This window comes from Mustela nigripes, chromosome 17 (genome assembly GCF_022355385.1).
Source record: "Mustela nigripes isolate SB6536 chromosome 17, MUSNIG.SB6536, whole genome shotgun sequence".
In the NCBI taxonomy this organism is placed as follows: domain Eukaryota; kingdom Metazoa; phylum Chordata; class Mammalia; order Carnivora; family Mustelidae; genus Mustela; species Mustela nigripes.
This window is the reverse complement of record NC_081573.1, coordinates 30,003,805-30,020,276: the sequence shown is the minus strand read 5'-3', so window position 1 is coordinate 30,020,276 and position 16,472 is coordinate 30,003,805. Positions and strand designations below refer to the sequence as shown.

At 36.5% G+C, this 16,472-nt stretch overlaps 1 protein-coding gene across 9 annotated transcripts in view; it reads right to left on the bottom strand.

Annotated features, from left to right (window-relative positions):
- CHD9 (chromodomain helicase DNA binding protein 9) overlaps nt 1-16,472 on the bottom strand; it is a 222,708-nt gene that overhangs the window by 133,878 nt on the left and 72,358 nt on the right. For 7 of the 9 annotated variants that reach the window (XM_059381331.1, XM_059381335.1, XM_059381334.1 and 4 more), the window contains exon 2: nt 11,092-12,714. In XM_059381331.1, the coding sequence (XP_059237314.1) occupies nt 11,092-12,549 (1,458 nt within the window). In that variant the 5' untranslated portion in view covers nt 12,550-12,714. Of the gene's footprint in view, nt 1-4,109; nt 4,133-11,091; nt 12,715-16,472 lie in introns of those variants that run through there. The other 2 variants (XM_059381338.1, XM_059381340.1) reach the window with 2 other exon arrangements.

Sequence of the window (16,472 nt, the reverse complement as noted above, 5' to 3'; positions counted from 1 at the left end):
ACAACTTCCGCAGTGCTTACTTAGCATATAGCATGTTCTCAAAAATCTGTATCTATCCTTTTAAAAAACTTAAATTCCTCTGTTCAATATAAGTATATTGTACCTAAATCAAATGCCAAGAAAGGACCACTGCTAACTTCACACACAGCATAGCACCATGCAAAAATCATAGAGGTTGACAAAGTAGTTAGGAAACTGAATCAAAAATTTCCAGAATTTGTTCATATGATCACAAGTTTCCAACACAAAACACAGCTAAGAAATTACATAATAATACTCGGAGATGTCACGGCATTACATAGGATAAACAAAGCAAATGAGCTCCTTAAAGCAACAGCTGATTCCAGGTCTGGAGCAGGGAAATTAGAAACATTTTCTTGCACCAGAAAGTAGAGAAGTAATTAGAGACTGATGAGGACATGTTAAAAAGGCATGGAGTTGGGGTGCCTGGGTGGCTCAGTGGGTTGAGCCTTGCCTTCCGCTCAGGTCATGATCTCAGGGGTGATTTCAAGGTCCTGGGATCGAGCCCCACATCTGGCTCTCTACACAGTGGGGAGCCTGCTTCCCCCTCTCCCCCTGCCTGCCTCTCTGCCTACCTGTGATCTCTCTGGCAAATAAATAAATAAAATCTAAAAAAAAAAAAAAAAAGGCATGGAGTTGGTCTGAAAGGATTCCCAGTAGCCAAATATTCAAAAAGAATACGCACAGCAATGGCTTATAACATAGTTAATGTTCTTCCAAATCTATGAGTCCAATCCTTGATAGAAAAATTCCACTTATTAACTATAAAGGGGAAAAGGTACTTTTACTAAGTGATAAAACTTAGCATAACCAATAATGGGACAAACTAACATCGTACTTCATAATGTAAGTCAATAGAGATATACAAACATCATCTACACAACATTTTTATAAAAAAATGTTTAAGTTATGTTATGAAGAACAATTAGACAAATACAGGCAACTGGCCTGGACTTTAAAAAATGTCAATGTCAGGAAAGAATAACAAAAAGGCCCAGAAAATCTATATGAGGTTAAACATTTAAGGGGACAGAAGAGCTAAATGCATTGCCTGACTCTTGACTGGATCCTGGATGTTAAAATAAACGTCTCTAAAGAATATTATGGAATAATTTAAAAAATTTGGATTTGGATTGTTCATATTTGTATGGGATTGTATGGGATTATACAGCATTGTATTTATTATTACTATCTGTTAATTTCTTTTTTTTCTTAATATTTTTTATGTTTTCTTTTTTTTAGATTTTATTTATTTATTTGACACACAGAGAGAGACCACAAGTAGGCAGAGAGGCAGGCAGAGAGAGAGGAGGAAGCAGGCTCCCCGCTGAGCAGAGAGCCTGATGCAGGGCTTGATCCCAGGACCCTGAGATCATGACCTAAGCCAAAGGCAGAGGCTTAACCCACTGAGCAGGTGCCCCTGCTAATTTCTTGATTATAATAAAAGGATTGCATACTTGTAGGAGAATATACCTGTCCTGAGGAGAGCCATGTTGATGTATTTGGGGGTAAAGTGTCACGATATCTAGTTACTGGTGATGCTAAGTTTTATCACTTAGTAAAAGTACCTTTTATTAGAAAAAAAAGTAACTTTTATTATAAAAATAAAACTGTAAAGCAAATATGCCAAAAATTAACAATTAGTGAGTCTGTATGAATGGAAATATGAATGTTTACTGTATTATTCTTTTACCTTTTCTGTAAGTTGAAATTACTTTTCCAAAATAAAAAGTTAGAAAAAATAAATGATACTTTCAAAATAAACAGTCTGAAGAAATTCATACCATTGACATTTCTAATATCACTGAAGCTGATTTGGACCCAATTTTTTTTTTCCTTGTAAAATAACAAAAGTACAGGACTAGCCTTAGAAGTCTCTATTTGGGGCGCCTGGGTGGCTCAGTGGGTTAAGCCGCTGCCTTCAGCTCAGGTCATGATCTCAGGGTCCTGGGATCGAGTCCCGCATCGGGCTCTCTGCTCAGCAGGGAGTCTGCTTCCTCCTCTCTCTCTCTCTCTGCCTGCCTCTCTGCCTACTTGTGATCTCTCTCTGTCAAATAAATAAATAAAATCTTTAAAAAAAAAAAAAGTCTCTATTTGTACTTTTAGTACTTAGCACAGCACCTGATATACAAATAGCAGGTGCTCGAGCAACATGTGCTGTTTCTGCTAAGCAGTTAGTAGTGGTCTAATTTTAGACAGGTTGTTCTCCCTCTCAACACTTCAAATACTTCATCTGCAGATTCTGGCAAATATTACTAACTTGCATATACCCCACATTATTACCAAAGACTCAATGTTAAAAGAGCCATTTTTCAAAATACTATACAAATGTTATTACTATTTCTATCTGTAACCATATTCTTTTTTTAAAATTGATGTTGGATCTTTTTTTTTAATTAAATTTTATTTTTTTTCAGTGCTCCAAAACTCATTATAATCATACTCTTAATGTTTACCATAGTAGTTTTTAAAATGTTACTTCTAAGTCTAACTTTCACCTGAGGTATTTAGGAAAAAAAAAAAAAAGCCATAGGATATTTATCTAGTAATATCATCTTGTAAGTATAATATATCTCTTGGTAACTAGTTATGTCTTTTTTAAAAACAAACAAAAAAACAAAAAGCAGGGCTCCAAGTTGAAAACACAACACAGTTTTGTAAGACTTCAGCAATAGTTTGTAATAAATTTAAGTAGATTAGAAGCTCAAAAGAAAAGGGCCTGCTTTCTTGGCTTTGCCATTCACAAAAGCAATTAGACTCAGACAGTTGTATATTATACGCACATATATTATTATATGTATATGAAGAATCAAATAATGATAGATTGCTAAAATGTCATGGGACAAGGAGCTAACCTAGAAACTACAGCACTTCCTTTAACCAGGATAGGTCAAAGAAATTAATTTTTTGTTTGTAAATCACTCATTCCAAGTCACTTAGCTGGAGGACTAAGGGAAAGTGCTGGAAACCACCATCCAACAAACTTGAATCAGAAATGAAAAGAGAACAGCTCTGAAATTATAATATAGATCAATGGGAAAGTATGATGCAATTTTCAATGGGAGCTCTTCAAAGGCAAAGGACATATTCATTTTCACAACCTCATGGCCTGCATAATCTCATACACCTGGGAGACGTAAAGTCTGAACAAATAAAAGCACTAAAAATGCAACATTTCCAAAATACAGATGTTACATAAAATTCAGTATATATAATTTACACCTACATCTGACAAATAATAGTAAGGGTGCATTTTTTAGACCTAACTATAAAGATATAGTTAAAAAGTTATGACACACTAAAAGCTACCTACACAAAACAAACAAAAAAACCCCCTAAACCTTACCGTATTTCTCAACTTGGAGACAACTAAGCTTTATAATACAACACAGTAAATGTAAAATTAATGTCTGACCATATGACCATAGCGTGGTATAACTCTCATTTCAGATCACGTTTAAACTACAAAAGGAATCTGCTAACTAATTAGCAAGCACGTTATGACTCTCTAATACTGTTATTGCCTTTCTGTGTATTTGAGAACAGAGTAAAATCTTGTCCAGCTCCCAAATCCTATGATTTCATGAAATGGTCCATGTAAACTGCACTGTTTTCAGGTACACAAACCTGAAAAGAAAACCTGTAGGAAAAACATCGCTTTAAAGATTGCTCTTCTTTTGTAATTCACAAGGTATTCTTGCATAATAAATGTGCAAGGTAGTATTTGCATAGTCAAGCACAGCGAATTACCAGATCTTACTTAACTCCAACTGCAGTCCAAACTTCCCAGCTACGCACTTAACTCTTCATATATTACCACAACACATTGTATTAAAATATTTCCTTAATTTAAAATAGTCTCAGTCCAAATACCCAAATGAAGAAACCTGATCACCCATACTGAAGTATCCTAGACAACTGTGTATTTATGTTATCATAATAGGTATAAAATTTAATGGCTCAGGAGCCCCAATGCATTGTTCTCCATTTCAGACATTAATAAGAAGTAAATGATCGAGTAGTCCTAAGATAGTTGGGAGTGCACCTCATCAATAAAATTAAATACAACAAAATTTCATTAGACCTACTTTGAAGTTTGGCTTGGATCTCATGCTCTTCACATACTGCACTAATCCACAAATTTCTCACCAACTGCTGCCTGCCTCTTCCCCACCCCTGGAATTCACTTCCCGTTCACCTCTCACCCTTAAGTATGCATGTGAGAGGTCAACAGCCTTAAAGCTACTGCTAAGAACTGGAGTTTCTGTTACTCTGATTCTTGACAGGCGGTGCAGAGCTCGCTTTTCTACAATTTATAGTATCTGGTTTAATATTTAAGATTGTATTCTAGAGCTAGCTAATATTATACAAATTTCCCCCATTCAAACAGAATATTTTAATCCTGAGGACATGACAGAAAATGTTAAAACCAAAACTAGCCCACTTTAACTGAGGGGTGGGGGGAAGCGCAACTACATGGGAAATTCCTGTTCAGAATTTCTCTTTTGTGTTTCTGGCATATACAACTAAGAACTGTGAAGCTTCTTATAGGCAATACCAGGCCAAATGCATAAAGATTTAAGTAAACTCAGATAAATTGAGGGATGTATTTTATAAGATTTTTAATTAGTTCAAGGAGACAGCCTAAGAATTCCTTAGTTTTTTTTTCTCTTTTTGTCTAGAGCACAAGTGGAGTGACAAGTTTTTTAATTGTTCATACATCAGTTGCTTTTTTGGCTTCAACAAAGTTACCACTGGGAGAAAAAAAAACAACCTGGTAAAGAGCTTGAGATCCTCTGAGTTCAATGAATATGAGCAACATACAGCGAATCCCTTGCTTTAGTTTTACATAGTCTCGTTTTACATAGATTTTCCTCTCTTTATAAAGATTCCATTTATTTATTTATCTTAGGGAGAGAGAGCAAGCATGAAAATTGGGGAAGGGGCAGAGGGAGAGGGAATCTTAAGCAGACTCAGCGCTGACCCCAAGAGGGGGTTTGATCCTGTGACCCAGATATCATGACCTGCCTGAGCCAAAATCAAGAGTCTCATGCTTAACCAAACTGAGCCACCTAAGTGCCCCTTCTCTCTCTCTTTTTATTTTATTTTTATGTATTTGGGGGAGAGAGAGAGAGAGAGATCACAGGTAAGCAGAGAGGCAGACAGAGAGAGAGGGGGAAGCAGGCTCCCTGCTGAGCAGAGAGCCGGATGCGGGACCCTGAGACCATGACCTGAGCGAAGGCAGAGGCTTAACCCACTGAACCACCCAGGCGCCTCCCTTCTCTCTTTTTTAAAAACGACTTTACTTATACACAAAATCAGCTGTATCTACTTAAGATAATTTTCACATATCTAATGTGTTCCAATAAATTTTTAAGTAAGTGGGAATTCTTACCATTACACCATTACACACTCTTACTATTACACAAGACTTCCCTATAAAACTGTTTCTCTTCATCTTTCCCAGTCAAGCATTCTACCACCATCACCATCGCCCTCTGTGGGCCAGAGGGGGAGCTGTATAATTAAAGAATTTCACGCTTTAAAGAATACAACTGAACTATCTGGAAACTTTACTCATCTGTAATAAATCCCTGACATTGCTGGATAGCAGAGAACTTGTCATATTTCTTTACCTTTCTTCATTATTTGTAACACCACTCAGGAACTAAATAGGCAACAGGAATGATACATCCTGCAAGCAACCCAAAATTGCAACCAGTCTTAAGAGTTGTGAAGAACCTACTAATTTAATGCATCTTACACTCACTATAGGACTTCTTTCTGTAACCGATCTAGACCATTCTATTTAAGCTTTCATGGAAAGACATTTATTTCAAACTTCTTCCTTAATATCCCATGACAATCTGCTTTTCTGTGACTCACTTAGTAGGCCTATTTCTGACCTGTAAGGTTCTTCAAACACTTAAAGATAATGATCAGGTTTACCTTCAGGACATTTGTTGTTATTATCTTATACACAATTTTATAAAAAATATCTCAACACTTTTGGAAGCAACAGCTATTCTGCTTTACTTCTCTTTGCTTCGGGGTTGTTTTTACCTCTGTAATGGACAAATGATTGCTGATACAGCCAGAAACCATGAGATGTATGCTCTTTTCCACTTAGAGATTTTTTTTTTTTTTTTAAGATTTTATTTATTTATTTGACAGAGAGAGATCACAAGTAGGCAGAGAGGCAGGCAGAGAGAGAGAGGAGGAAGCAGGCTCCTGCTGAGCAGAGAGCCCGATGCGGGACTCGATCCCAGGACCCTGAGATCATGACCTGAGCCGAAGGCAGCGGCTTACCCACCAAGCCACCCAGGCGCCCTCCACTTAGAGATTTTAAAGCAAGTTTTTGCCTCATCAGTAGGATACATTTTTGAAAGAAGGAGGGAGTTGGGAAAAATCATTTAGTATATTATTACTCTATATTACAATGTATTAACACACTTTGAAGGAAAGTAAAAGTGGTTACAACCACATATAATGTAATCAAACTTGGTCTGAATCTTGTCTTGGCCACCGGCTATCCCCACTTTGGCTGTGTGACTTGAAGTATACTACTTAAGTCTTCTGCACCTCAGTCTCCTCCCATGGAAATTCAAGGAAACAACTATAACCAAATAAAAGGACTGTTGTGAGGGATCAATGTGTTATTATTAAGAATTTAGAATAGTCTTGGCACAAAGTAAGTGCCCTATGTGTTAGTCATTATAATTTTTGCTATTGCTGTGCACCTCCTTTAAACTAGATTATTATGGTAATACATGCAAGAAAAATAAAAAGATACTTTAATTAAACTTGATTCAGATTTTTCCAGGTCTCAAAAACAACCTTATTTTTTACATGGTACTTTAGCAACCTTACAAGGGTAAACTATTCAGGTATTCGAAATCATTTTCAGAAAAATAGGTAATGACATGAAAGATGTCTGCAACATATTAACTGGAAGGTTAAAAAAGCCATTTGCCAAAAAGCATGAACTATAATGATTCCAACTTTATTTCTTAAAAACGCAGAAATACGTCGGTGGAGGACAGGGATGAGAGAGACAACAGATCTCATTAGGAACTCCTACAGAAAATGTCAACAGTGCTAGTGCTATTACAACTTATTTTTGTTTTCTATACGGTCCAATTTTTTAATAAACACATATTAAACTTGTTTAAAGGTTTTATTTATTTATTTGACAGAGAGATCACAAGCATGCAGAGAGGCAGGCAGAGGGAGAGGAAGGGAAGCAGGCTCCCCGCTGAGCAAGAGAGCCCGATGCGGGGCTTGATCCCAGGACCCTGAGATCATGACCCGAGCCGAAGGCAGAGGCTTTAACCCACTGAGCCACCCAGGCGTCCCCACATACTAAATTTTTTATCAGACAATGATCCATTGTTTTAAAATGTGTCTTACACAGGTTGTTCAAACCTGTCTTTCTCTACTTTCTTTAAAATTTTGTAAGTAATACAAATTCCCTATGTTCAGGAAGAAAATGAAATAAAAATTCAAGATACTAAGGAAAGTGATGAATTCATCATAGTACAAAGCCAACAAGGAATTATGTGTCATTATGTCTATCCTAAAATTCTATTTTCTGTTTTGATTGCTATCTCAGCTATCCCACATATTTTTCTCTATCAAAATTTTATAGTAAGTTGAATTTATAAACATTGAGAGATCACATAATCCTCTATGTGATTTCTACTTCACAAATAAGACAAAAATGCAAGATTTTGTGTTATAAAATAGAAGAAAGTGTTTGTCACAAGGGAGCAACGAAAAGTTTATGGTATTTTTTTTCTCAAAATTCCTTTGCTCTAAAAATTACACATGAAAATAAGGCTAGTATTTTCTGTACTATGTTAAGTGAGCACTTACATTTAGGAACACTTGCTAGCTTCCTACCTTTTTTCCTTCCTCTTTTTTTTTTTTTTAAGATTTTATTTATTTATTTGACAGAGATCACAAGTAGGCAGAGAGGCAGGCCGAGAGAGAGGCCAGGGGAAGCAGGCTCACCGCTGAGCAGAGAGCCCGATGCGAGGCTCAATCTCAGGACCCTGGGATCATGACCTGGGCCAAAGGCAGAGGCTTTAACCCACTAAACCACCCAGGCACCCTCTTTTCTCTTAGTTAGTGGTAAAATTCTAGAGTTAGTTATACAAGAAATATTCTCAGCAATATTCACTGTTTTTAAGGACTGACACAGAGTACTTACTTAAAGACATCTGAAATTATAACCAAAACCACCCCATCTCAGTTGGGAAATAAGTAAAAGCAAGGCTTAGAAGTATTCTTTACATATTCAACATTCTCACTGAAGCTTTCCGGAATTCTGAATAGAGTGCCATCGTGAATTTTCACACAATGGGTTAAAGAATATCTTGTTTCAGCTGTATAAAATGTATCTCATTTTTAAATTTTGATATACCAAAAATTATGCCACTTTATTATTTTTTAATCTCTTAACATCTATACATATTTAACGATGCTAATTTAGTCTGAAATGAAATTACTGCAATTAAGACAGACAGTTAAAAAAAATCTTTTAAAAATTTTATTTTCACAGAATCTGGGGAAAGACCATAACAAAAGTCCTTATTAATATGACATTTTTGCTATGTAATAAACATAACCATCCAGAATATGCCAAAAATTACACAGGCAAAATAAACTTATAAAGCTCTGTCAAAATTTATGACACATTACACATACCAAATCATTCGAATTTCACATATGTAGGATATGTGACCTATAATTCAGTACATATAAAACCTACATACAATCCATAAAACTAAATCATAATAACCCTTTACCTTCTTTACCAAATCCATCCCTCCTTTTCATCCCCACAATCAACAACTCCCAAATATCATTCTTAACACTAAGAAATTCCAGAAACTTAAGAATAGTTTTTCAATAAGTCAAAAAATTATCCCAAACCAACTGCCCTTGATCTGTTTTTCAACATAAAGAACAAGAAGTTAGCAAAACAAAACAAACTCTGAAACAAAAAGGTAAGTACGTTTAAATAAAGCCTTATGAATTTATCAGTAGAGTAAGATGATATATGAAAGGTTGCTTAGGATGGTTCTGAAAAAAATTCCTCTCAGATTATACCATCTACATGCCAGCATTGGGAACTACTTTAGTTATTTAAAATTAATCTTTATTCACTCCAAATCTATAACTTCTTTCAAAGCCAGTAGAACATGTTTAGGAAAACATAAATTAAAGAAAAACTACAATGATGACAAGGACCTAGCAAAACAAAAGTATAAAATAAATAAATTTCAGGCTTCACACCTTCAAGTATATGCTACACAAAATGACTAGTCCCAACTAGTCAGAAAACTTCATATTAAGAGGATAGATGACTTAAGGTTCAAGAAGTAGAGGTTTTTCCCAGGGTCCTTCTAAAGAAGATGCTTGATCCTCTTCCAGTAGAGGGAGCAAAATCATAATATTCTATTCAGGCCACAAAAGAGGAGGAAAGGTTTAAGAGTGTCTTTTAACTATCTTAAAATCTACCAGACATTTCAAAAAATGTACTGAAAATAACATTGGAAGCAGAAATAAAATCAAACTAAGGGAAAAGATAAAGAGTTTATCTTCTTCAAACGTTTCAAGGCTTTGAGATGAATAAATGGTCCCTAAACGTTTAATTTCAAGTACTGTGATATATTACACTGTCCACCAGATCTCACAGGTAACCAAGGTATTGAAGCATTTTAGGAATCCTTAATTCGACAAGATTTCAGGTAAGTGATAAAATATTACATTAAATATATTTTTATTATAGAAACAACAGAGTAACATGACTATAACTATAGAAAACAAAGGAAAGTATAATTGTACTACCCTAAAACAATCTATCTCCTTTCAATATTTTTTTCCATGTGTATTTTCATACTGCTATGAAAAGAATTATAAAAACATTAAGTGCTTACTATATGCAAGGCACAGTTCTCAGTATTTTCACATATTACAACCCTTTTAATTTTTATCAAAGACCTATTAAGTAGATCCTGTTAGTACTCCGCACTTAGAAGATAAGGCAAATGAGAAAGAATAAAATTCTCTTAACTAGCTAAAAGTCACACAGCTAGTAAGTAACAGTAGCCAAGATTCTAATCCAGGTAGTTTGGTACCTGAGCTTATACTCTTAACCGCTTTACTGTGATCTTAATTTTGAATTATGGTTTTTCCCCATCACTAACATATTGTCAGTGTTAGTCTTCAAACTTTTTAATGCCTGTAATAGTCCATCTAATACTCTATGATAATAAACTATGATGCTTCCACTTGTCCTGTATAGATAGTGTAACAAAAATATCCTTGGGTATATTACTTTTCCTGTGTTTGGGTTATTGTGATAAAGTATTTTTATATTCAAATTTACTATCAAACTGTTTCCCAAAATATTTGTGTCAATTAACAAAGCTATATAAGTCCCAATGTCACCATAAATGTGTCAGCATTAACCAAACATTTTTTTTCTAATACATAAAAATAAAACCAGGCTGCAAATTGAATTATTAAAGTTGCATATTATTCTGAGTGTTCTGTTTACTAATTCAACTTACCCTTTTGTGAATTCCAGCTCCTCTGCTTTATTTAGTTATCAAGTGAAGTTCTAAAAGTTTGCTTATCAACTTATATGAGCTTTTTAAACCATTGAGCCACCCAGGTGCCCCTATGAGCTTTTTATAGGAATATTAGCATTATGTTCATTACATTTGTGACAAAATGTTCCCAGTCTATTGTACCTTTTAATTATGGTTAAGTTTTCATTTTTGATAATAAATCATTCTGTTGAAGGCAATTATAATTCAAAGTTACAAAAAAGGTCCTAAAACCTTATCATTTTCTAAATATAGAAGTTAATGTATTGCTTTGAACACACCAAGAAATCACTTTCAAATATAAGACTGTTAAAGCAATAGAAACTATGTCAAAATATGCCTAAGTTTGAAAAATCCTGGATATGTCTCACATAAAATTAACTTAAAAAAAAGAGGAAAAAAAAAAAAAGCCCATCCTATCCCAACTCACCAAAATAAAAGAGCCACATACCTGTCGCTGTAAATATAGGTGATTTCTGTCATGTAAATGTTGATGATTGGAAAGCGAAGAGTGCCAACTCCGAGCCTGGCCATGCAGCTGTGTTTGAGTCATATCCGAAGGCCGAGTTACAAGATGTGAAGTAAACTGCCGTTCAAGGTCATGATCTAAAACATGACTTGAATGATCTTGTCCAAATGCGGCCTCATCAAACTGGGGAAGGAGACCCTCGTGGAGGAGGTCTTCTGGGTCAAGTCCTGTAAATGGCTCAGTTTGAGACTCCACTTGATGAAGTAAATTCTCTTCTAAAGATGAAAAGCCATTAGTTTCTACGTGATCATTGAAATGGCCCATTTGAGTTCCTGAGTCAACAGGATCTGGGAAGTTCATGTGCACAGGAGATAATTTTGAATTGCTATAATTACCCTGAGGATGTGATGAATGCAACATTTGGAAATTATTTGAATTCAACGATGTATTGGGATTTAGCATATGCTGAGTGGATTCTTGCTTGATTCCCCTATGAGGTGAAAAGGAGTTACTTCCGGTAAAATCGGATAAAGTCTGATTTGTGTGATTAGGTGCAAGCACTGCAGAGGTCTGCAGAAGACTGTTTGGTGAGACATGATTACTGGAAAAGGAATAATGTGAAGAAAACTGCTGTGAATTACTGACAGAACAAGAAGTCATATTTGGAGAAGGTCCATTGAAATTCCCTTCTTGATGATTGCTACACTTGAGGAAGTGAACTGAAGGATTTGACGTTTGGGAAAACTGCTGCATCGAAAGAGACTGTTGCGACGTAGATGCATTAGGGATTTGTGAAGGGTGGTTAACACTGACTCTGTGCGGACCAGAAACATTAACATCCATAAAATTTTTAGACTGGCTGAGAGAATTCTGCCCTGGGTTAAGATTATTTCTATTTTGCTGTGAGCGTAGTGAAGTGCACTGTGTTTGTTGTTCACTGGCCTGAAATAAGGCAAAGTCATGGTGTACCACAAAGCTTTTATTTTGATGCATAGAGTGAGAATGTCCTTGTTGGTGAAAAGGAGACCCATTTTGATTGGAAATGCTGGTAGCTGTCTGATGGCCCCACATTGGACTGCCATCTGTTACATCTGGAAACAAACCATTGGGCTGGTTTTGGGGGTGGATCGGAGAACAATTAAACTGAGAGTGTGGAGATAACACATGTTCAGCTGGGCTACCAAAAGGCTGATTGACTTGGTGAAATTTCATTGAATCAAACTGATTTAACTGCTCATAATCAGTTATCTTCTGATGTGTTGGAGTACCTTGAACATGGTTCAGTGAGTCTATGTGCAAAGGCTCAAATTCTGCACCTAAGTTCAATTCATCAACTAGTGAAACAGGTCCTGGTTGTACAAATGCATCATCTGACAAACCTTCTAAGGTCTCACCAAAAAGATTGGCATCATCAAAAAAGTCCATCATTGGATCTGTCATCTTGAAAAATCCAGTGACAATCCGGGCTATTCACTCCAAATGAAGTATATTCGGCTTCTGTGTAGTGGATATTACTGGATCATTGCCAAAGGTCATCAACTAATCCGAAACAGGTCAATGTTCATTATTGCTCTAGATAATGACATGTCATGAAGTGTCAGAATCCTAGGAAAATAAGAAAAACAATTCAAGTTTAATGATGAGAATTCATTAAAGTTCTACAAAGTTTATATATGGTGTAAAAAACATACAATCTTGGTATACAGTATTTTTTGGTAGAATGATTAAAAATTGCAAAAAGCTCATTGATATTACATACAAGGAAAAAAATACGGGTGCATGGGACATGACTGTATGTATTTGAAACTAATAATGCATAGTACTTCAATTTCAAGTTCATATATATATGTTTACACACATACATACATATGTACACATATTTTTAAAAGTAGGCTCCATAGTTAGCATGGAGCCCAATGTGGGGCTCGAACTCAACTGTGAGATCAAGACTTAAGCTGAGATCAAGAGTTGGATGCTCGGGCGCCTGGGTGGCTCAGTGGGTTAAGCCACTGCCTTCGGCTCAGGTCATGATCTCAGGGTCCTGGGATCAAGTCCCACATCGGGCTCTCTGCTCAGCAGGGAGCCTGCTTCCTCCTCTCTCTCTCTGCCTGCCTCTCTGCCTACTTGTGGTCTCTCTCTGTCAAATAAATAAATAAATAAAATCTTTAAAAAAAAAAAAAAAAGAGTTGGATGCTCAACTGACTGAGCTACCCAGGTGCTGCTGAAGTTCATATATTTTGATGAAAGAATGTAAACCTAAGAATGGTATGTCAGACTCTCTCCTCTACCATGAAATGACAATCACTCCCCAGCAGCTATGGCATGTTTAAAATATATATGTATTAACACTTCAAAGTAACAGCTTGTTAACATAGCTGATACCAGATTTTCTCAGATTAGTGTGTTGTGATATTTTGCTCTAGACCTCTTGAGCAGATGCATCTTCTTGTTTCATACAGTATATGCAGAAATACATGAAGAACAATTGTATGGGGTGCCTGGGTGGCTCAGTTGGTTGGGTAACCGACTCTTGGTTTCAGCTCAGGTCACAATCTCACAGTCGTTGGATTGAGCCCAGTGTGGGACTCTGCGCTCAGTGTGCAGTCTGCTTCAGATTCTCTCTCTCTCTCTCTCTCTCCCTCTTAAATAAATAAATAAACAAATAATTTTATTTATTTATTTATTTTTAAAAGAACAACAACAATTGCATGAGATCATGTTAAACTGGGCCAAATGAGATGAGTTAAGCATCTGGTCAGTTGACAGACAATGCAGACAGGGGATGGTTGGGATGTTCCCACATACTGCTACCATGGTTCACGGCTCATGTACGTGGAAGATCAGCCTTCCTAACAGCCAACTGATTTAGATATTCATGTAGCAAAAGCAAGAATCTTTCTGTTAATGGTTATATTCATTACTCTGTCCCTAAGTCTCTCTCCTGCCCTCATTAAGTCATTTGGAATATAAATACTGCTTATTTACTAAACTGTGTAAATAAATGTGTGGTGACAATCAAGCTGAGGCAAATATAAACAGTAGCTTGAGCTAAGCAATGAATTATTTTTATGACAGTCTGAAGAGCAAAAATGACTACATTTACATGAATATATGTACATATACACACACATACATGCTATTTATGTGTGGAAAGGATCTAATAGGTTACTCATTAATATGAAATGGCCAGCTCATTTTGTTCCAGATCTGTAGCTTTCCAAATACTTTTAACAAAGGTAATTTATGGCTGTGCTCTACCGTCTTGCCGAGAGAACCACAAATGAAGGTTCCTGCTGCTCTACATATTAGTTTAATCAAATATTAGCAAAGTCCTAAGAAACTTTTCCAGAACTTCTATTTTGGGAGGTCCATATTAGAAAACAGAAATTTCTTAAAGAAAATGCTCACTATTTTAATGTACAAATACTTTTGAAAAATTCTATGTTAATTTTTTAAAAAAGACTTTGTCAGAGACAGAGAGAGCGCAAAAGCAGGCAGAGTGGCAGGCAGAGACAGAGAGAAGCAGGCTTCCCACTAAGCAAGGAATCCGATGTGGGACTTGATCCCAGGACCCTGGGATCATGACCTGAGCTGAAGGTAGCGGCTTAGCTAACTGAGCCACCCAGGGGTCCTAATTCTATGTTAACTTTTTTTTTTTTTTTAAGATTTTATTTATTTATTTGAGAGAGAGACAGTGAGAGAGAGCATGAGCGAGGAGAAGGTCAGAGAGCGAAGCAGACTCCCCATGGAGCTGGGAGCCTGATGTGGGACTCGATCCCGGGACTCCGGGATCGTGACCTGAGCCGAAGGCAGTCGTCCAACCAACTGAGCCACCCAGGCGTCCCCTATGTTAACTTTAATTGGAAACTGCCTTATTATTAATCACAATGGTATGTACCTAAGTCCTTTAACAAATATGTGATTTTGGAAGAAGAAAATTATGGAAAAAGTTATTTTTCCAGATTTTATAATTGTGAGACAGAGCAGATGAAAGGCTATGTGGTCTGAACTGAACAAGGCCGTTGGCAAAATAGAAGGTAGGTTACATCACTTCTCTGGAACGTATCTTACTAGTTTCTGCTTCAGACTCCAGACTGGGGAACATCTATAAGTTATTAATCAGGAAAGCAATGTCTTATGATTTTATACGGTTATATGATTATTTATGAAGAGGAACACAAAAAAAGAAATACAATGAAAGTTACCAAATCCAGTATATCATCAAGTATGAGGTACATCATTCGTTGATATAATGTTAAAAAACAAAAGTAAAGAAAAGAAAATGCTGCCAGTTACACTACGGCACTATACCATTTCAAAGGATTTTAGACTTAGTCTTATTCAAAAGGATCTGATAATTTCTTCTGCCTTAAGATAGTCTGCTTGGTCCATAAAATACTTGATTATTGCTCTGTAAGTAAATGTGAACTGTTCTCATTCCTTCGACAACAAATATTTGCTTCTCTAATATTAAATTATGCTCTGCTATTCTGTTCCTGTGCCTCTCTGCATAATCAACATTTTGGTTAAATACGGGAAAATAGTATATTTTAAAAAGACATTTTAGGGGCACCAGGGTGGCTCAGTTGGTTTGGTGCTCTACTCTTTATCTCATGGTTGTGAGTTCAAACTCTCTGTTGGGCTCTGCACTGGGCGTGAAGCCTACTTGCAAAAAAAAAAAAAAAAAAAAAGACATTTTATTTATTTATTTGACAGACAGAGATCACAAGCAGGCAAAGAGGCAGGCGGAGAGAGAGGAAGGGAAGCAGGCTCCCTGCTGAGCAGAGAACCCAATGCAGGGCTTGATCCCAGGACCTTGGGATCATGACCAGAGCCGAAGGCAGAGGCTTCAACCCACTGAGCCACCCAGGCACCGCCCCCCAAAAAAGACATTTTAAATAACGCACATGTAGTACTAATGTACATAGCCCAACTGGTCATGGCAATATAAACAACTATGACTAAGTGTGTGTACACACAGGTAAGTACTCCATGACCCCCACCTGGCACATGGGTACTGAGACACATCCCAATTTCAGAGATTTTCTTTTAAGATTTATTTATTTATTTGAGAAGGAAAGAGAGTGAGTGGAAGGAGAAGCGAGAGAGAGGGAGAGAATCTCAAGCAGACTCCACACTGAGTGCAGAACCCAACACGGGGCTCAATCTCATAACCCTGAGATCACAATCTGAGCTGAAACCAAGAGTCAGATGTTTACCTGACTTAGCCACTTAGGCACCACCCCAAGATTTTTTTTTTTTTAAAGATTTTATATATTTATTTGACAGAGAGAAATCACAAGTAGATGGAGAGGTGGGCAGAGAAGAGAGAGAGGGAAGCAGGCTCCCCGCTGAGCAGAGAG